Source organism: Neovison vison, chromosome 8 (assembly GCF_020171115.1).
Source record: "Neovison vison isolate M4711 chromosome 8, ASM_NN_V1, whole genome shotgun sequence".
NCBI classification, from domain to species: Eukaryota; Metazoa; Chordata; class Mammalia; order Carnivora; family Mustelidae; genus Neogale; species Neogale vison.
In genome coordinates, this window is record NC_058098.1 from 21,256,077 (window position 1) to 21,279,330 (window position 23,254).

Sequence of the window (23,254 nt, forward strand, 5' to 3'; positions counted from 1 at the left end):
TTTCATCAAACTCAGTCACAAATAGCCCTGCTGGACTCCAGCCTCACGCTCTGTAGCAGACAGTCCTTCATATCTAGTGGGTTCGCAGCCTTTCCATTCACACTGAATGCCAGCAGCAAGCATGGCACATGGGAAATTTCCAGTGTCAAGGACCTTGAGAGAGACAGAGTGAGGAGAGGGTGGGTGGAGCACTGATGGGGTGTCAGAACCATTTGGGGCCCGCCCCAGTCCCAACCATTTCTGATTCAGTGGGTTTGGGATGGGGCCAGAATATAGCCTAACAAACACCCCGGCGCTTCTAATACAAGGGACTACAGCCTTTTCTGATAAACTGTTAAACTGCATCAAAGCCAGTATTTACTAACATTCTTAGCAGAAAGAAAAGACCAGACAACAGAAAACAGAGAGGAAGGAAAATTAACTCCATCCTAGAGGAGGGAGACAGTTTGATGGTAGACAGAGCCCCACAGGTGTCAGGGTAAGAGGCTGGACTAGACTCTCTCCTCCACTTGCCGGCTGTGGTGCCTTTCCAGTCTTGGAGGCCTCTACGATCACTGGTGAAAGAGGGAAGCTGGTGTGGCGGGGATCTGAACATGCGGGCTCTCATTTCTGCTGTACAGGGCCTGGCTGAATGACCCACTGGATGGCTGCCCTTCTGTATCTGGGTTTCCTCACATGTAAAGGGAGGCAAGGAGAATAGACTGGTTTAACTCACGTATAGATTTTTGACTAGCTGCTGCCTAGAAGACTGTAAAGCCTTACCCAGGCTCCACAAAAAAGACACACAGAAATCCACTGGCCCTGTCTCTACAAGGAGGGGCTGCAACTCTGGCTGGATGAGTTAGAAGGTTTGTTCTTGCCATTCTCCGATTCCCTATCTATAAAATAATAATGGTATCTGTCCTCACTGGTGCTCGCAGAGGAGAGAAGAAACATTTGTGAAAAGACCAGCAGCACCACAGTTGGAGGCAGAAGAACAGGAACATGGAGTCAAAAAGAATACAGGTTCAAATCCCAGCTGCGTGACCACGGGCAAGCTATTTTGCCTCTCTAAGCCTCAGTGTCACAGCTGGAAATGGGAATAGTAGCAGTAATACCCATCTAAGAGGATATGGTGAAGATCACATAAAGTGGGAAAAAAATGAGAAAAGGCCTTCCTAAAGCAGATATTTAATAAATGCTAGGCCTCTATAACCCCTCCTTAACACAGTTCCAGAGTATCATGTACCCCACAACCCCACAAGTTGCATTTCTACCTTCTATTCTCCTCATTCAATGTAGCCTTGCCATGGAGCTCACACCCACCTGGTACACTCAGAGAAAATGGTGATGATGTTAACACCTACACGTACCCGCAAAACCCCCGCTGGATGTGCAACTTACCAGAGCATCGATGAGTACTTCCGCTCCCTCTTCACTCTCATGGAGGGTGTCTATATCTGTTAATTCCTGAAGCAAATCAACCACAGCTATGGACACATGTGAAAAGTGTTAAGGGCATCACGTACATACTGAAACCTTACTGACATTTTATTAAAATCTTTGGTTCTTTTCTGTTTCCCTATCAATCATTTTATTACCGTTCACCTTTAATACACTGTGGTTTTATTAACATCTCTTCAACGAGGTTCTACTCATGGTGGGTGTCCAGTAAATGTTGTTAACTGACTCAGTCTTTTTCCTTATGCTGCCTTCCTGGTCACTTACTCCATAGGTTCACTACATTTTCATATTTCAAAATTTCAAATAAATTGCTCAGGAGGTTGCTTTTCCAGTGAGAAGTAGGCCAACACCCTTAACCCTATCTCACGATTTAAATTCTTGGAACTCAGTATAATCTGAACTACCCTGTACAGTTCACCTTCGAAGGCAGTAATGATTTCTGAGATGAGATGGCTGGTGTTCATCTAGAGGTCAGCAGAGAGCGGGGCAGGACAAAATCAGTTTCAGATGTAGAAGGAAGGCTTTATACTGGACTGTGCTAAACCTCCCCCCACCCTCAGCTCCCTCCCCTCAAACACTGAGCTACTATGGACATAAAAGGAAGAACGATAAGATAAACACAAGACAAAAATAGAGGAAGATATATATGAAAGAAAGAAAACAAGAAGGAGAGAAAAAAGGAGTTATGTTTGGAAACTAGAAGGCAGAACAAAACTGCTTTCCCTCCTCAGCTTGGAAACATATTCTCTTTTTTTTTTTTTTTTTTTTAAGATTTTATTTATTTATTTGACAGAGAGAAATCACAAGTAGATGGAGAGGCAGGCAGAGAGAGAGAGAGAGGGAAGCAGGCTCCCTGCCGAGCAGAGAGCCCGATACGGGACTCGATCCCAGGACCCTGAGATCATGACCTGAGCTGAAGGCAGCGGCTTAACCCACTGAGCCACCCAGGCGCCCCATATTCTCTTTTCTCTCTCACTCACTCTTTCACACATACACACACACACACACACACACCATGCTCTGCCAACCTGCATTTCTGAATGTCTACGATGAAGAAAGCACTGTGCTGATGACAAAAGCAAATCCACTATTCATTCCGGGCCTCCGTTTCCTCATCTACAAAACGAGGACGTTCAATAATCAGAGACATTTAAAAAATTATGCACCACAGGCAACTGCCAACATGTAACAAATGAGGAATACAGATGTCCTGTAAAGGGGGCAATCAAACTGAACTCAGAAATCAGCCATGATCTGCTAGAGAAAAACTGGTCAGAAAACAGGCAACTAAAAAGGATGAGGGCAGAAGGGCGAGAAGAAAAGGAGACTGGAAGGCACAAAGGCACATGAAGAGGACACAGAGGATCCGGGAAGGGAGGGAAGGACAGAAGAAAGGGGAGAACAGGGAGAAAACTACAATTAGAGCTCTAGGAGGAAAATAATATTTTGAAAGAATAACCTAACAGTGTACAGACTTGCACTCAAGCAGAGTGCCAGGGCAGGACTGGGCACATGGGAGGCAGGATGAGCAGGTAGTTGAAGGGGGTGGGCTGGGCGGGAAGCGAGGTCTGGAGGAAAAGATACCACATACAAGAGTCCAGAGTGAGACAAGGTCAGAATCAGGGCAGTTTCCCTAGAACTGGAAAGAAAAAAGATAAAGGACACAATAACAGGAATGATAGGGCTTGCTAACAACCAGCTAATGTTCCAGGTATTTTATGAACATCTTTTGCCGAAAGAAAAGCTATTGGAGGGTTGGTTTATTCATTTATAACTGACCAGCTGATCATCATGCACAAGTAACTAAGCTATCAGTGTCATCTTCTTTCACTCTTTAAAGTGTTATGTACCCAAAACACTGGAGTGCTATAAAACTGAATATGTAAAAGAGCTGAAAGGTCTTTGGACAAAACTCCTTTATGTGCCGTGTCTAGTCTTCATCAACCAGAAAGTGGTTGACACAAAAGACCATGTAACATACTTGACATACAGTAAACCAAAACACAGTTGTTTGAATTAATTTTAAAAAACAAAAACTGGCTACCAAATTAACCCCTAGAAACTCCAGAGCCACCCCTGACTAGTAGGAATTAAAGACTGCAGCGGTCACCATTGTAATAATATGTCTAAAAGTCATCATTACACCAAGTGCTGAGCTACCAAATTCTCACAAGGGCATTATAAGATTTTACAGGTCAGAAAGCTAAAAGCTCAAAGCGGTTAAGTAACTCACCTAAAGGCACTGCAATAGTAAGGGGGAATGTTTGGTCCATCTGATTCCAAAAATGATAATTTTGCCACTATACTCCAGATTAATGCACAGGAAAATACAAACCAGCTTTAAACAGGGCTAGGTTCTGGGAAGTTCTAGCCAATGACCCCATTGTAATTACAAAGATCTGTAACATATTTCCACCAAAACTTATTAAAAGTTTCAGGAACAAACAAGATGCTGAAAATTCCTCCTCATCCTCCTCATCTAAGAAACTCCCGAATATATTCTCTTGAAAAGTTCTTACATGTACATCATAAAAATCTTACCTATTCACATGTTTATTTAATGTATATATGACATTTCATCTATGTATCCATCCATCCATCGACCCACTGTGGAGCCAGATGTCTACAGGACAAGAATACGAATCAGGCACATAATAAGCACTATCATTACCTCCCTTGAACAATGCCACACAGAACTAAGTATTTATTAACTCATCTGTTCATTAAACAACAGCCTCAAAGGGTGCCTGGGTGGCAGAGCTGGCTAAGCATTTGCCTTCGGCTCAGGTCATGATCCCAGGGTCCTGGGATCAAGCCCCACAACAGGCTCCTTGCTCAGCGGGAAGCCTGCTTCTCCCTCGCCTGCTGTTCCCCCTGCTGTGCTTGTTCTCTGTCTTGCTCGCTCACTCGCTGTGTGTGTCAAATAAATAAATAAAATTTAAACACACACACACACACACAAACAGCCTCAAAACACAGATGGGGTATATTTGAAAGAACAATAGATGAAGAGTCAGAGCAAACATGAGGACAGGAGTCATGTCGTATTCATCTCTGCTTCCTATCTTTAGTGAACTGACCTATCCCCAAATTATCACTAGCCATGTAATCCTGTCCAAGCCCCTTTATCTCCTTATAGCTTAGTTTCCTCGCCTATAAATTGGTGGCAATAGTTTCTGCCCAGCCTATCTTGCTGAGTAGCTAAAAGGAATAAATAAGGTCACATATGTCGAAAGCCAAGCAAATCAAAGTACTAAGAAAATATGAAAACGTTTTATAATAAAGACTGTTAGTCAAGTCTTCCCACAGAATGGCCAAGGCCCTCACTGTTGCCTTCACTTTTTCCTGAAGCCTCTAAAATCTAAAATGTAAGCTAACAACAGCATGGTCTCCCTTTATGGGTCACAATGGGTTAGAAGATCTAATTTTATTTTTCGGCTATGCTACAGACATTCAGATTGATCAAGTCCTTTTCCAGCCTCTAAGGTCTATGGGCCGGGTATCATATATTTCTTTCATTAGTCTTATACCATGCTCACAGATGTGTCACATTAAACCTAGGAACTTTTTTTAAAAAGGAAAATAATTGACAATGGTGGTGGTTTTATGTAGGACAGGATAAATGTCTAACTTTTTACCAAGGAAAGTCATTTTTAGAAATGTTCCAGTGGTTATCTCCTTGCCTACCCTCCTGCCTCAGTTGAGAAGTCAAACATGAAAGGAGATATCAGCTATTGGGTCTGGTAAACATCTCATCAATTCTACTGCTAGCTGATTTTACATAAATTCCTAACTTTCACCAAATAACATTTCAGCAAGGCAGTAATGAGTCCATATTGTAATCAGCAACTCCTGGGTAATATAATATTACGCAGAAGACAGAGGTCATTTGAAGACCAGAAAGAGGAATGAGAACCCAAACTAAAGATAGACAAAGGGACTATCTTGATGAGAAAATTCAGCATGGTCTGCCGCCCATCCAACATTTCTTCACAAGCAGACTGGGCATGGGTGATAGGTTTTTCCACTGTAGTTACAATTTCATTTCACAAGGTAAAAGGCTCTCCCGTCCAAGTATAATAGGAAAACAGAGCGCCTGTCTCTCTGTGAATTACTAAAACACAGTTTTTGATAGCCTATTTTGTCATGTCGAGTAGAAGGGCCACCCCGCACACTCCCTCTGTACCTGTCCACTACTGGGGCAATAAGCTAGTGTAATAAGAGATGAAGTAGAAAAGACCAGCTGGACACAAAATGGTCCATAATACAAAGGCTTTTGGAAAAAGAGGTAGTATTTACTTCCACTTTTTGGTTTATATATTTGCTTTTGGGTATGATCCATGTAGAGTTTGGGTACAGAAACTGAATGTTAATCTCATTAATCTCCAATTAGATGTGTCTGTAAGGAACAAAGTTACTTAAAAAAAAAAAAAGATAAGAATAAGATGTAGTAAGCAGATGGTTTTTTTGAAAAAGTCATTTTGGGGGCACCTGGGTGGCTCAGTGGGTTAAGCCTCTGCCTTCTGCTCAGGTCATGATTCAGGGGTTCTGGGATTAAGCCCTGCATCAGGCTCTCTGCTCAGCAGAGAGCCTGCTTCCCCCCCCCCCCTTCTGGATGCCTCTCTGCCTACTTGTGATCTCTGTCTGTTAAATAAATAAATAAAATCTTTTAAAAAATAAAAAATAATAAATAAATAAATAAATAAATAAGTCATCTCAAAAAGGATTCCTTAAGAAAAATAAACCAGTCTAGATTCAGGGACTACAACTGATTTAATGGAACAAATGTCAGTTTAAAAACAAACCAAAAAAACCAAACTTTTTTCTTTTACTTCTAGATTAGGACAATGATTAGGAAAGGCTCGGTTAATGTAGATCAATTTCAAAACACAGACACAATGGTCTTTTCCTCCTTTTAAAACAGTTGGCACAGAGCGACCTAGAATAAACCTGGACTCTTAATTTTCTCCCACTCCTAGATCAAACTAAGATGAGGGAGAAAATGCACTCATTCAAGATTCATTAAGTACCTACAAATGCTAATGGGCACTATTATGCCACAGGGGAGATGTCCAAAGCACATTATAACCACCCTAACCTTCTAGGGGCATGGCATTCACCTAAAATTCATAAACAAGAACAAAAGCTACATTAAGAGGTCCTTTCCCTAGATTGACATTTGGCTCTTTTTACCTGATCTGACTTTCTTCAGAGCGTATCTAAAAGGCTCCAGAAAAATGGGTGATTTATCTGCACAGATTATCAGACATGTCAGACTACTGATGAGAAAAAGAAGTACCTTCTCTTCAATATAGTTTTGATTCTGGAAATGTCAAGATGAGAACAGCTCCCAGCAAAGCAATAGCTCAAGATTCACAAGTCTTGTTAGACAGTGTTTGCAGGAAAGCACTGGAGCAATAGCCAACTCCCTCCCAGTCCAATTAGAAGAAAGCCCTTAAGAGGCTCAAACTCTTCCCAGCCCTAGTCCTGCTCATTAACACTGGGGCTCTAACACATGGCACCCCTGACTATTGTACACACCCTGTGGGACACTATGGTGTGTTGCAGTCAGTTTGTTTCCCTTCAGCTTTCTCAGACCCAAACTGCTCAAATTCAATTGATCCCTGCTGGTCTAAAAAAAAAGTCTGCCTGCTCTTTATTTTCCAACCCCCACAGTAATTCTTCACAAAATCCAAAAGGACAACTTTGCAGGTCCTCCTGGCTTTCTAGAGTCAAAGAAAACTAGGCAGTAGTATAGAAAAGAACAGAGCTAACAACCATTCCGTGAAATTATCCCAGACCAAAAAAAAAAAAGCTGTCCCATCAACACCAATGATCTCCTATGTAACTAACAAATTTCTCCCTTCCTGCATTATTGGTATGCAACCCACTGTAATAATGCCTTAGGACAACATTACGATGAGACCTCATTTTTCTGAGTCACAAACAGGTAGAGACAAAGCAGTCTTTGAACAACCTGGGATACTCAATAAACCCCAATTTCTTTCTTTCTTTCTTTCTTTTTTTTTTAAAGAATAGAGCACTTAGTTGGAAAGCAGTAGTCTTGGTGTTTTGTTTTTGTTTCTGTTTGTTTGTTTTTAATAAAGTCCTGAACCTGATATCCTGGTTAGTTTGTAGTGACTACATGAGCACGTCAGCTTCTAGCATGTAAGGAATGGCAATTTCCACTGCCAAGGTACAGACCATGAAAATAAACTAGAAACACACTCTAATTTCCACATCTGTCAAAAGCTTACCCATCTCCAATGCCCAATTCCCTTATCACCCCCAAGCCAGAAATGACTCACACCTCAGAACTCCAAAGGCATTTTGTGAGCATAATACTCCAAGGGCACTTACCACACACAGTAAGTAACTTGTAAGTGAGTGAGTGTTTTTACTCTACTGGAGTTATCATTTCTTGTTTCCCCAATAGGACCCAACAGGGCTTATCACAAAAAGGAGGAAGCCCATAAATGCCATGATCTACCACAAAGACTTTAGAAAGGATTCCACTCACTCAAATTGAGAATGTGGCTAATGATATACAAAGATAGGATGTTTTTGGATTTGGTGCTGTGGTGATTTATTTTTTGGTTGGTGGTAAAAGGGGTGATAAGTCACCATCTGGGGTTTTATCTTCCCCTTGTTTTATTCCTCCTTGTTCCTTTAGGCAAAATGAGTAAATATGGCTTAAAATGGGCCACAAAAACTGTTTGTTTAGCAATACCTTAAGAAAATATCTTTAAACGTACCTTTGATTTTATGTTTCTGTAGAAACACTCCAAAAGGTTCACAAAAAAGGGCTCTAAACACATTTAAATGACTACTTCAAAGGAAAAATTGTTTTAAAAAGCAGTATTTCTAAAAGGCAGCAGCTGTTGGATCCTACCGTGTGTTTCCTTCTAGCACATTCGGAGTGACTCTTCAATACCGTGTGAGGGGTATGCCCCTCCCTTTCTGCCCCTCACCCCCAGAGGTGCTCTTCACAGACCAGAATTCCACTCTGCAGCCAGCCGATGGCTGGGCTCCAGCCTCTCAAGGGGGGGAGACAAGGCACAGAAGCGCTGACAGGCCCTCACGAGCAGCAGTGATGCAGAGCGCCGGAATAAACTCTGAAGCTGCTTCTCACGGTTGAAAGGACAAGGCACAAGCTGTTTTCTCGCATCCTCTGCCTCTTAAGGTTACAACGAACCAGACTCTGATCCAATTAAAATCCCTACAGTTGATGTTTTCTCAGAGAAGGACAAAGCAAAGATGACCTGGGCTTGTCGGGAGCACAACCAGCCACATAAGGTGTTGGTTGATAAATGAAGAGTTAAAAAAGATGAAAAATTTAAGTCATGACTGCCATGAAATTATTTATTCATGGTAAGGTGTTTCGGGCAGTTACAGCTGTACAACAGTAAATTGTTAACAAGCATTTCCCGAAGAAAAATCTCCATTATAGATCACAGATAAGACAAGATGCAGAGTACATTGCTACTGGGAGATCAGCGTCCCGGAATGGGAGAGGATGTGTCAGATGCAAGTCAAGAGGGCCTACCCTATCCTGAAACCACTTTCAAGAAAAACTGTACTTTGAGGAGGATGACATTTACCCTAATTGCTGCAGCTAATTAAAATTAGGTAATTAAAAAAATTTCAAATGCACTTTAAATTTGATGTAGGGCATAATTAAAAATCAGATTTTTAAAAAATATCATTAGGGCAGTAAGGTGAAGGTTGGCATACTGGGTGTGGGGGGGAAACAAAACGCAGTTTAGCTCTCAGAAAACAGGAGGGAAATGGCAGTCTGTCAAAGTTATTATAGGGGGACTTGTTTTTTTCCTTTTTAAAGACCAGAACTTAACAACTTGGAACATCTGTGCCCTTGCCTTTCCCAAGTATGCTGATGTCGAGCGGCACTTCTTGTGTCAGTCTCCTCCCCAGCAGGAACCAGGCTGGTGAATCAGCAAAATGTCAGGATCTTCGGGAAGCTGCCACTATTACTTTGAGTTAGCAGGAACAGAAAAAGAACGAGAGCTGTGTTTCCAGAAACAAACTTGGTGATTCCTGTGTGAATACACAAGGTAGCAGATGACACTATGCAACTCTGTTAGGGATGTAATAAGTCCTGCAGGGGGAGGGTTCAAGACGCATTTGAAACAAGGCCAGCCTGGAAATCGGGGGCCCAGAGGGCCAGACTCAACCTCAACCTTAGCTGTCCACTATTTGGACCTCTGATTTGTCACTAAATAAATAAATAAGGCAATGGGCTAAATCATGTATTAGGTCTGCTTAGATTCTGAAAATCTACCGTTCTGTAGGTGAATTAAAAGGTGAAGTCACAACTAAGAACTCTTTCTACCTTACTAACTCTGTGAGGACTAGTCAGTACATTGAATAGGGCTGATTATATGGTAGATATTCAAATATATATTTACTAACTGATGCTGCTTGAACATCCAGTCTAGTCCATGGTTCCTCGGGGTCTAGTACAGTGCCTGGTACATAATAAGCACTCAAAGCACGTCTACTACATGAGTTCATGAGACCCTATATTAAGCTGATCCAGAAACAAGCTGATCCACCAGGGTTCTCGTACAACCCAGAACCCAGCAGTAAACCCTGAGGAACACAGCAACCTGGGGACAGACAGAGTGATTTTTAATGCTACCTAACCTTACAAGTCTCAGAAATGGCTTAAGATCACCTCTCAAGAAGCCTGCATTAAAATTATTCACTGATTTATTTCTATGAGAATTATCAGGCAGGAAAGAACCTAGTCAGACATGCTCTCAGGAGAGAGATTACCAGGAAGATGAAAATAACATGAAGCAGCAGCAGATTCCCCGTGAATATCACTCAGGCAGACTAACTACATTTGTCTCCTACCTTCAGAAATCTGGATTCAAACAGAACTATTGGAAGAGAATTCGCTTTAATGAACATATCCCCGACCACGGGCATATCAAAACCCGTTTGCAGGAAGCTGCTGCACATCTGAGAGCAAAGACAAAGTATAAAATGGTTTTGGAAGTCATGGTTCAGATTCAGCTAAAAGTAACATTTACTAAGTGCCTACTGTGTATCAGAAACTGCTTGGCCCTCACATGGTCTCCTTTAATATTCCATAACAATGAAAGGCAAAAGTTATTGACTCCATTTCTGCAGAGGACAATACTGAAGGCTGGAGGGCCATCAAATTTCACACAAGAAAGTAAGCTGGGATCAGTAAGTAAGCTAGATCATCTGTTTAGGTCTAATGCTCATTCGACAAATACTACGTGTTTCTGTGCACTGAGACTTTTTAAAGGAATAGGGAATGTAGTGCTGGACAAAAGAAATTAAAATCCCCGTCTTCCTGGACATTCCAGTGTGCTTTCTACCACGGTTCACTGCCTCCTCTTGTCTCAACTCCACTGGGCCATCTGTTAGCAGAATGATGTCTAGATCAACAGATTCAAATCCTATCTGGCCATGCCGCTATAAAGGACCTGGAAAATCAAGACCCTGAGAAATTAACGTTATTAAGGTATGAACAGATACATCACAATGAATTCCAGCACTAATAAGAGAAAATAGGACAATTAAGGATTGCCCCAGATTTATTCATAGATAAAAACAGATTTTCAAATGAGTAAAGAGCAGCATGTGTTTCAAGATGGGAGATAATTAGAATGAAAATAGAACACCAGACGTGACAGCAGACATCAGCAGAGACAGACAGAAGAGAGTAAACAGTATTCCCTCACCCTGTCAGCCTTCCTACTGAGAACAGATCTGCAAGGATATCTGTATTATCGTGTCCAAGTAACCCAAGGAGAGACTGCACAGCATTCAACTCCACCAGAAGGTGGTACAGGTCTGGCATGGTGGCCACCACATGCATCTCCTGAATGATGTCATTTAGGTCCAGCTCAGATTCCATAAACCTAGGAGGGGAAAACAAGACAGCATCAGTGAAAGGAAAGGGGTACCATCAGCACTGAGGAGCAAACAGCAACATAATCCAGACACGGAAACAATCTGTCAAAGTGTCTGCAACAGACCAACCAGGAAGTACACTCATCCAAACATCATACTGTCACACAATTTCCTTGAGAAATCGATTTCCTCATTACAAAAATCAATCTTGGATTCAGATCTCATTACAGGGTTCCCCTTACTCTTGCAGTCACAAGAGTGAAACATTTTAGAGGCTCCTGAAACATTTTGTAGCATTCAATGATCTACCCACCAGTCCTGTGGATTAGCTACCATGACCATGGTGTTGCCCTGACATAGTTCTCCCACTAATCCAAAAAGGGTTTCTCTTACCTGCCACTTCGGATCAATGGCCAGTTATCCCCCTTACCCAAAGGAAGATACTGAGATTCTCCTGCCATCCAAAACTACCCTGCCTTCCACCAACCCTCTCTTCGGTGAGCTGATTTGGGGGCAGCTCCCACAGTAAAGCAGCGCTAGTCTCCCTCACCCTGCAATCACCACCACACCTTACATGGCAAGGCAGATACTCCACTCATAGTTCCACACCCGTACCCTTCAACAAACCTGTGCCCAGGCGCTAAGAACAAAACTGTTGTGCATTCACCTCTCCCAGTCCTCCCCTGGTGTTTGACATATCAGAAATGCCCACTAAGCCTTTGATGAACAAGACAGGAAGGTTTGCTCTGAGGAAGAAGTGAGCCAATTCATGTAAAGCAACTGAACAATACCCGACTTGAGAGTAACTGAAGGGAAGCCGTGGTGATGTTGTTGTGGTTGTTGTTGTGGTGGTGGTGGTGGTGGTTGCTGAAATAGGCTCCATGCCCAGCATGAAGCCCAATGCAGGGCTTGAACTCATGACCCTGAGATCAAGCCCCATGTCAGGCTCTGCATTCAGTGTGGTTTCCCTGAGATTCTTTCCCTCTCCCTCTCCTTCTCTCCCTGCCCCTCCTCCTGCTCACATGCTCACTCCCTCTGTAATACATAAATAAGTAAGATCTTTAAAAAAAAAAACAGAAAAAAAAAAAAAAAGACCAAAGCTGAGACCAAGAGTCACATGCTTAACCAACTGAGCCACCCAGGCACCCCAGTGGTGGGTGGTTTAATAGACTTTGAGTCAGACTGCCTGGGTTTGAACCTGACTTTAGCCACTTACTTCATTTCTCTAAGTCTCAGTTTCTCATCTGTAAATAATACCATAAAGTTACCTCCCAGAGCTACTGTATAGAGTCAATAAATGAATATATATATATAATATATAAAAATTAAGAAAAAGGCCTGGCCTATAAAAAGCTATGTGTTTGCTCTCATTTCTTCTTCTCCTGCCATTACCAATATTATTTTGTCTATCTTTGTTTCTAGAATGCAAGCTTCTTAAAGATAGAGATTATATCTTTTGTCTCTATATATCCACAGCTGCCTGCTTAATCAAATGGCCTCAATTTAATTTTATATTTTATATATGCTTTAATTTATATATGCTTTTATTTATATATGCTTTAATTTAAAAAAAGAAAAGAAACATAAGCAGGGACTCTTAAAGTTACATATGCCTCATTCAGATGCTGAGGGCCTGGGCAAAGACCACCTCTCCAGAAATCTGCATTCTGCAAGGAAAATAATCTAGACTATTTAGACTATTCTTTAAAACATGCAGACAATATCCTTACCATTGTTTTTTCCCCCTTATTATTTTTAATCGTAACATTTATATATTTTTTTATAATTATAAAATACTACTTTTTATAGAAAACTGGGAAAAGACAAACTTCAAAAAAAATAAACAGGGGCGCCTAGGTGGGTCAGTTGGTTGAGCAACTGCCTTTGGCTCGGGTCATGATCCCAAGGTCCTAGGATCGAGCCCCACATCGGGCTCCCTGCTCAGTGGGGAGCTTGCTTCTCCTTCTCCCTCTGCTCTTCTGCCTACATATGTTCTCTTGCTCTCTCTCAAAACAAAAACACAAAACAAAACAAAAAAACCACAGAAATCATCCGTTATCTCAGTGACCAGAAATAACCACTGGTAATATTCTGGTAGATTTAAGTAGTTTTTCTAAACTCCTAACCTCCCCCACCTGCCCCCCCCCCAAAAAAAGGAGCCTACACAGTATACAGTTCTATATTCAATTTTTGCTATTGTTGTTAACATAGGCTGAACAATTTCTCTTATCATTAAGCATTCTTCTACAATAGGAAAAGCCAGTGTCAGACGCAGCTGTCACTCCTTCTCCCAAGGCAAAATTCCTCATTGAACCCAGCGCCCTTCCATGGTTAGCCCAGACATGACTTCAGAATCCTTCTCAACACGGTGTTCCAAGAAGAAACCACTAATCAGTCCCACAGTGGGTATAGGAGATTAAGCCCATCTGAAATTTCTATTCTAAATAACACATTTTAAAAAGCTACATGGTATTTCCTTATGTGGATCTATCATAATTTATTTCACCAGTCGCCCCTTTGTCAGACATTCAACTGGTTTCCAATCTTTTCCCTTATAACAAATGACACTAAAATGTATGTATTCATCAGTACCATGTTAGGATAAATTCCCAGGAAGGTGCCCAGGCAGAAAGAATAAATAACTTAAGAGATTTTGCTATAGCCTGCCAGAAAGGTCCCAGCAGTGTCAGGAGTGCCTATTTCCTCCCGACATTCCTCAAAGCCAGTATTATCTATTTAAAATCTCCTCTAATTTGAGAGAAGAAATATAACATTTTTTATTTTGCATTTCTGATAATATGTTAAAATTCTATTAATGTTTACTATTATTTGTGTTTCTTTTTGACCATTTTTATATAAGGGTGCTCAACTTACTCACTGATTTATAAGCACTCTATTAAGGAAATTAATCTCTGCCATATATTGTAAAAAAAAAATAATAAACCAGTGAAAAATATTTGCCCTTTAATTTTCACACTGTGCTTTTTAACCTCGGTGGCTCAGTTGGTTAAGCAGCTGCCTTCGCTCAGGTCATGATCCCAGCGTCCTGGGATCGAGTCCCACATCGGGCTCCTTGCTCGGCAGGGAGCCTGCTTCTCCCTCTGTCTCTGCCTGCCTCTCTGTCTGCCTGTGCTCGCGCTCTCTCTCCCTCTCTCTGACAAATAAATAAAATCTATAAAAAAAAAAAAGTTTTTAAAAGTCTGAGTAGTTAAATCTTAGCCTTTATGAACTCTATGCTACATGTGCCTTGAGTAAGATTTTTTCCTACGCTAAGATCAAATATATTTTACGATATACTACTTCTGTGTTTATACATATTTAAATGTTTAGGAGTAAGTAATTCTGAGATATATTTTAGCATATGAAATAGGGCAAAGATCTAGCTTTATTTTCTGCAAATGTTTGGCCAGTTGTCCCCAAACCATAATCTATCCTTTTTCCACAGATCTGAAGAAATACCACCTCTATCATACACTAAATTTTAATGTGTACTCTAATCTTTTATTATTATAAAATGGCTTTTCACTCCATTTCATGGATTTGTTTGCAAATTCCTGAGCCAGGACCAACCACATTTCCACCTTATCATGGCATATTTTATCTCTGTTATTACAAAACACTCCTTTGTTCTTCTTTTCCAATGCTTCCTTATCTATTCTCACCTGCTTATTATTCTAATTTCAAAATTATTTTTCTCAAGATTCTCCTCCACACCAGTTTTTTTAAGGCTGCTTCATCTATGCTTATAAACAGATTATCCTTTCAGATCACTCGGTTCCTTATCATCTAAGGCGTGGAAGCCAAATCATAATCATGACTTGGGAGGGCTGGTGTACAATTCAGGTATTGAGACAGTAGATCTGTATAATCCTTGAACCTGAAAGGCTCAGTAAATTCTAAGGCTTATTTGCCTTACATGAGTACTAGGGAGTAACTTGACAAAAGACTTTTACAGTTCACTGGGAAGAACTGGCAAGGGCATTAACAGTCTAAGCAAAGTCATGCTGAGTGCAAGGAAAGGGTTTGGGACCTTGGGGTATAATCAATGAGTGAATGTCACCCTGGAGAGAAGCCTCTTGGTAGCATCCTGCAGGGCTCCATCCTTAGGCCTGTTTTTTGTTTTTTAAAGATTTTATTTTTAAGTAATCTCTACACCCAATGTGGAGCTCAAACTCACAACCCCAAGATCAAGAGTCACATGCTCTTCCATCTGAGTCAGCCAAGCACCTATTAAGCCTGTTTTTGATGAGCAACTTGGGTGAAGATACATAAACGGCAAACTTAACAAATGTCATATGACACAAAGCTTATAGAGACAGTGAACACAGCAGCTGACGGAATCAATTCAAAAAGTTCCTGACAAGCAATAATGATGGGCCAAATCCAACAGGATGAAAATTACCTAGGATTCACACGGAGTACTGCACTGAACCACAGTCAGGTACAAATGCACGGGTGAGAAAGATATAGTTTAGTGAGAGCACATGTGCAGAAAGGACTTGATGGTTTTAGTCAATTTTAACTGCAATGCAAATCAGACCTGAGACAGTTCTGCCAGGCAGAGACTAATTCTCCTTCATCTCTGGATGCCCAGCACCAGGCAATACTCCCTGGTCCACCACAGAAATCTGGCAGATACCTGCCAAAGCAAGGAGCAGAGGAAAGTAGCTGCCACAAAAGCTGCTGTGGTTTTAGCCTGCTTAGAAGAAGATAACTTAAGAGTTAGCATGCAGATCAGATGACCCTTAAGGTCTAGGACATCTGTTCTAGGAACCATACTTTATGTCGAAACCTAAGGAAACAATTCAGGGAAGCAACTGAGATTATAAGGAGTCTAGACATCCTCTCATAAAAATGTGTTGAAATTCTTTTTCATTCCAAGTTGAAATCTTAGGAGTTAGAGCTGCCAAAGATGAAACAGGTTTCTTTGTAAAGTTAGATCCTTGTCACTGGGGTAATTAATAATGAGTGACATTAAAAAAAAAAAAAGATCAAGGAGAAGGAAGAATGGACTGTACCTTTCAGTCCCTTCCAACTTGGAAATTCTTCTTCCAACTATGCAGTTTTAACCCAGTGTTTTTACGTTTGAAAGTCATAAAATTATCAAAACAAAACCAACAAAATAAGCAAAAATTCAACTATGAGGAGGGAAACATCCAAAATTACCACTGGGTCCAGTGTTACATTAATAATGAGTTATAGTAGGAAACGCCTGGGCTTGGGAATGAGACTCACTGGGGTCATATCCCAAGCCATATTTATAGGCTGTGTAACCAAGAGTAGTGTGTCAACAAGCATTCATGGGACATATATTAGGTGCCAGTCACTGTGCTGGGCACTGAGGAAATACCAAATAACAAAACAATCCCAGCTACTGTCCTCACAGAGCTTCTAGCAAGGCACAAATCTAAACAATTTATTCAATGCAATTAATTGTATGGATGTCCAGTGTCGCCCAAGAGAACTGTTACTGGAACACAGAGCACAGGGCCCCAGTCTGAACAATGCAGACAGAGAATATTAACTAATCTATTTCTAAACTTCAACTTCCTTAAACTTCCTAGCTAAATTATAGTGAGGATTAAAAGAGATAATAAATGTAATGTGCCTAACAACAGCAGGCACATAGCAGGTGCTCAATAAATCTAGATAACTTCAAGTCTGCTCTGCTCTAAAAAAATGTTCTTCTCTTTTGGCTGACCAAGAATAAGCCTACTCATTTAAAGCACACACTACAATATTTGTAGAGGACTGACCGTCTAGGGATTAGACATACCTTTAGAAACAGCTGATGCATAGCTGGAAGAAAGGATCAAGTTAGAGGTCAATGGGAAAGCAATAGAGCAACATATTAAAACAGTAACCCAGTCTCAGGCAGGGTCATCAATTCCATCTGGTATGACAGAGAATATTGTGCTCATCTGCCCACGTACATTTGCTTCAGACCAGCAGGATGTTCTCCTTCAACCACAAGAGTGAATGTTAGCAAATGACCAGTGAAGTAAAAAAATACCAGAAAAGCAAGAGAAACCAACGAGATCTCCCGCAATCACAAAACCAGCTATCAATGCATAGGAAGTATGAGGTTTCTTGAACCCAAATGAATCAGCAATTCTCAAAGTGTGGTCCTGGGACCCCATGGTGGGGTAGGAGGTAGCCAGAGATCCTTCAGAAGTCTATAAGGCTAAAACTATTTTTAGGGTAAATCCAAAACATTATTTGCCTTTTTCACTCTCATTCTCTGAGGAGTATACGGTGGAATTTTCCAGAGGGCTGCACAACACGTGGTGCTATCATTGCCCCGAGGGCAATAAAATGTGTGCTTATATATTCTAAAATTTCCTAAGATAAGCACTTTGGGGTACTCAAAAATTTTAAGAGTACAAAGGGGTCCTGAGCTACTAACCTAAAGAATTCTAGCCCTACAAAAATGAAGAGGACGAGAGAAGGGGCACATACTACTCGGTGTGATGTTTGGGAGAATGAGCGCACAGGGCAAAGCAGACGCTGTGTAAGGAGAATTGTCAATTGAATCTGAAATGCAGCCAGATGAAGAGAGGCATTTTTGGGTATGCAATCAAAATGACAATTGCATATATGGGAAAATAAATCTGAATGTTTCTGATCTCAACCGGAAAGCTTCATTCAAATATGCTCTAGCAATTTTCATCTTAATTGCACCTCACTGGTCTAGAGAATTATAAAAGACACTGCACCAGTAAGAATTCAAGAACTCAAGGTTAAAACACAATGTAGTTTCCTAACTGCTTTTGGATATGAAAAAAAACGTTCTTTACGCAAAATTTCAATTTTCAAATGTTGTGACTTAAAAACTAAAATAGTGTATAAATTTGGATGGAAAACACTACTGTTGCTGTTTTTTTGTTTTTTGTTTTTTAAACAAAATATTTTCTTAGAAACACTTTATAAATGGTAACACTGGAGCATCTGTGGTACCTAAGATGTAGATGGTGAATATAACCCACAGAAACTCAGTGTTCTACACTGACAGAAGTACACCTACAAGCCAACAAAGGCAACATTAGCATTCCAAGAAGTACTGTGTTTCTTAAATTTCTAGTGTTACCAACCTACAGCACAGCTTCCTCATACTGTATCTTCAGGTTCCAAGCAATGGGAATGTAGTAAGGATGACCTCAACTGTGTAAGATCACTCATATTTACTGAGCACCTCCAGTATGGCAGGTACTGTGCTAGGTACTACAAACAGAAACAAACAAGACACAGTCTACCTCCTGAAAGGCACATGGAGTCTAATGCAGGAAAACCACTGAGTAAAGAAATAATAGACCAAATGACAAAAATGTTAAAAACTGATCACATTCACCGTGGGCAAGAATTTAGGGAAAGAGACCTCCTGGTGGGAGAATAAAAGGCCAGGATGTGAAATCTGGCAGGAGCTTTCAAAGTTTAAAATACATTCTCTTCAACTGGGAATTTAACACTTAGGTATCTATCCCACAGAAATAATGTGCACTAAGACACATGTAAATGGAGGTTCACTGCAGCATCGTTCACAAAAGTCAGTATTTAAAATAACCAAATATCTATCCAAAGAAAAAACTGTAAATAAATTGCGGTATCTTCACACCATGAAACACTCCACACCAGTCACAAAACATAAGGTAAACATGCATGGAAAGATCTCCTGTCATGTAGGTAAAACCATCAAGGCTCAGAATATGTACAGTATGATTTAGGTAGGGGAATGGCTTCCATATGCAAATGTATGTACAGAAAACAATCTAAAAGAAAACTCAGAGACGATCTTTGGAGAGTGAAATGGAGAGGCGGTCTGTACAGTGAAGGAGAACTTTCATTTTTTACTTAACCTATGCATGGTTGGTGTTTTTTATAATGACAGCCTGCTCGTGTGTTACTTGTGTAATCAAACGCACATATACAGACACACAGACACAGTTCTCCTACATGGTAGAGGTCAGCACTAAACTGACAGGTCTCTCATGTTGGGAGGGCTGAGCTCTGATCAAGCTGCTACTCCTGTTGAAGACGGTTGTGGCCTGGGTCTGGTAACAAGGCTCTCCTCTCCCTACACCTCCTTACCTATAGCACAGAGAGGACATACTGAATCACATGAGCCTCACTAGGTTGCCAAGAAGACTCTGTGCCTTTGTTCATGCTAATCACACTGCCTGGCAGACCTTTCTAGGTTCTTTTCTGCCTATTAAAATAAAAATCAATCTTCAAGGCCCAGCTCAAATACCACCTCTTCTGTGAAGCCCTCAACTTGCCCCCAACTTGGTATTCATGGTTTCTTTCCCTATGCTCCCACAGCCCTCTGCTTGTATCTCTTTTAAAGTGTATTTCCTTCTACCCTGCATTTATAGTCAGTCTCCCTAGTACCCTATAAACTGGAGTACAAAGACTGTACGATTCAACTCTTTTTTTTTTTTTTTTAAAGATTTTATTTATTTATTTGACAGACAGAGATCACAAGTAGGCAGAAAGGCAGACAGAGAGAGAGGAGGAAGCAGGCTTCCTGCTGAGCAGAGAGCCCGATGCGGGGCTCGATCCCAGGACCCTGAGATCATGACCTGAGCCGAAGGCAGCGGCCTAACCCACTGAGCCATCCAGGTGCCCCCCGATTCAACTCTTAATTGCCTAGAGGCCTTGGGTCTATTAAGATTCATTAAAAGTGTACGTCCTAAGAGGCAGAAAGACAGGGAGGGAAGAGAGATTTAGAACATTAAAATCTGTATAAATATGAAAATTCCTTTAGTTAGAATTCATTTTTTTCCCTACCTAAATCAGACTGTATATATTCCACACCTTGATTTTTTTGGTCACATACAGGTGCTCTTTCCATGTCAGTACTCATCAGGATGGACTAGAAGACACCAGATTCCTCATGATGGCACCACACAGCACATGGAGGCACAGGTGTGGTAAAATCACATGAGCTGTCATTTCGTGAGCACCTACTGTGTGCAAGGCACTGAGCTAAACACCTGCCATCACTCTCGCTCAGTCTTCACAATAACCCTGTGAAGGAGGTATTCTTTATGCAGATGAGACACCTGAGACTAAGAAAGGAGAAGCGACTTATTCAAGGTCACATAGGAATCACACCCATATCTGTCTAACTGCAAAGCCTTGAACATTTTTCTCACCAGTAAAGCTATCACTGATGACAGGCATGGTCCATTTTCTTTGCGCCTTGAGAAGAACAATACAGAAAAGAGCTAACTTAGTAGTCCAGATCTTTAGAAGACTCTAGTCCTAGGTTGGCATCTGGGAACTTGGCTTTTGAAAGGTTCCCTAAGTGGTAAGGGGGTTTTGCTTACCTGGAGCATTTAACTTCTGCTTTCCTTCTGGGAGAGTAGAATTTTGATAGTCATTGCTGACAGAGAAGGCCTACGTAACTTGTCCTCAATAAATATCCCGGACTCTTTAGTCTCACTCAAATGGGCTTCCCTGGACAGAAACACCACACAAGTCGATGTATTTCACTGCTGGAGAAAGGAACATGTCTGCGTGTATCCCAGGAAGAAAAAAGACAAGGAGCCTATGCATGAACTTCTCCAGAGTCTGACTGATCTGTCTTTCCCTCCTGCTGATCCTGCGGTGTACCCTCGAATACCACTGGCTCAGAGCCTTGAGTGTTTGCAGTGATTTCCCAAAAGGTGTGTTGTGCTGGAACTCCTGACACAAATCACAAATGCAAAGCAGGCAAACCAAACAAAAAACAAAACAAAAACAACAAGCACAACACATAGGAGGAAAGAAGGTTCAGCAAAACAGAGCCTTACTTCTCTGGATTATCTGGAAACTTGATCCGTAACTCTTGGTTTTTGTAAGATCTTTTCTCAAATGTAAGGATCATTTTCTTCACGGAGCTCTCATCTAGTGGTTCCTCCTGGTACAAAGGGAACAAACAGCAACAATTTCAGTCCAAAGGAATTTCTGATTCACTGATCACTACTTGTTTTCCCCAGCTCTTAAATGGTATTCTGCCACTCACATTTCTGGGTTAAATATACAGTACATACTTATCTCCCCCATTGGAAAGAAGTTTAAGGGTTTATATCACATTTTACTTTGTATCACTGTCTCACAACTAGCTCAGGAAGCTCAGTTTAAGGTTTGAAAGACAGCTCATTCAACAAATATTTCATGAGCATACTGTATGGCATGGAATAAACAACAATATTAGATAGTATTATTTAATACTTACCCATCCTTCTTGTTGTACAGGTAAGATAACTCTCAGGTTTAAAAGAACGTGTTCAAGGTCAAACCCTGAGTCAGTGACAGCAGACCTCAATCTTTCCTCCGCCCCGGCCAGGGGTCAGCAAACTCCAGTCCACAGGCCAAATCCAACTCACAGCCTCATACCTTAAGAATGCTTGTTAAATAGCAACAGTCACAGCTTTGCATTTCTTACACATTACTGTTTTGGGTCCTTACTAGCTGCTGAGAAGGAAATCAGAGAGGCCCAATACAGCATCAAGAATTTAGGAAACTCACTCAGGGGAGACATAAAAAACTAGTAGACCATACAGTGTTCTTATTTCAAACACTGTAATAATAACTACAGAGGTAAATAAAATGAATTTTTGTAAACAGAATCATTTCCCCCCAAAAAATCGACACTAAGATTTCAGGAATGTTTTCTCCTCCGCTCCATTTCAAGGTTACAGTCACGTGCTGCGATGCACTCTGCCTCTCTTACACCCAGCTCCTGGCTTCACAGTTTTTGTGGCCACTGACCACAGCTTACAACTAAAAGCAATACAAAGACTGCTATTAAGAGAACCAGAAACAGATCCTTTTGGAAAGCACTGAATCATCTCATAATTGTATAAGTACTCAAAAGTGTTAGATATTATTTTATTAAATTTCAATGTTCATATGTTGGGGTTTTTTGGTTTTGTTTTGTTTTCTTTTATGTTCAGTTAGCCAATATATATCGGGTTTTATGTAGGAGTTATTTATAAATTCATTTTGGGCATGACAGATTTCTTAGATTTTATCAATGACTCCTGGACCCCGAGGGCCTCTGTTGGACTCCCACCCCATGCCCAGTTATCTGTAGCATAAAAAGAAATTTCAGAAACTGAACTCAGTGCCCCGGCTCAGTCAGGACTCAGAGTCAAGCTTCACTACTCACTAGCCACATGGCAATATTACTTTGCTGAATATAATCCTCAAACCCTCACCAAGTCCAATTGACTCTACCTCACAAGTCCTTCAATTCAACCACCTGGCATTCAGAATAAAATTCTAAATCCTTCACATGACCCATGTAAAGAAGGTCTGGCAGGATCTAGCCCAGACAATCTCCAACCCCCAACCAGACAATCTCTCCAAAACACCCCTTTTGGTGGCCCATGTCTACTTGTTCACTGCTGACTCTCCAGTGCCCACCACAGTGCCTGGCGCATAGCAAGCTCCCAGGGAAGATGTGCTGAAGGAAGGCAAGCAGGCAGGGAGAGATGGAGGGGGAAAATATTACCTGTCTCTTTCAAGGTCATGGAGATGACCTATAGAGATGGGCATAAACTGTTGTACAAACGAAAGGACGCTACATTAATGTAAACCCTTATTGTTCTACTAGCAACAGGGATGATGTATCCAATGTGCCACATGGATTTCACTACGTAATCTAAATTTTTAGGAAGGGTTAAGTCACTTTCAAACAACTTCAATCTCCACTTCTTTTCTTTCCCCTAGCTAACATCTTGCCCACTCTGTAGAAAAAATGGTTTAATAGTACAGCTCTCACAGGATCCCCCAAATCTTAGCCTCTCCAGGGTTTGGCCTTCCCTCCTTTAATTTCCCTCCAACGCTGGGGGAAAACTGAATTATCCGTCTTAGTCATCGACCACAGCAGTATCTCCAATAGCTCAATGTCAGAAAC

At 41.1% G+C, this 23,254-nt stretch overlaps 1 protein-coding gene across 1 annotated transcript in view; it reads right to left on the bottom strand.

Moving 5' to 3' along the window:
- The window catches only part of CTNNBL1 (catenin beta like 1), a 161,373-nt gene that overhangs the window by 102,749 nt on the left and 35,370 nt on the right, over positions 1-23,254 (bottom strand). Inside the window, exons 3-5 of the mRNA XM_044263053.1 lie at positions 21,144-21,250; positions 11,221-11,360; positions 1,384-1,481 (exon numbers count right to left, since the gene is read on the bottom strand). Coding sequence (XP_044118988.1) covers positions 1,384-1,481; positions 11,221-11,360; positions 21,144-21,250 — 345 coding nt within the window. The remainder of the gene's footprint in view (positions 1-1,383; positions 1,482-11,220; positions 11,361-21,143; positions 21,251-23,254) is intronic.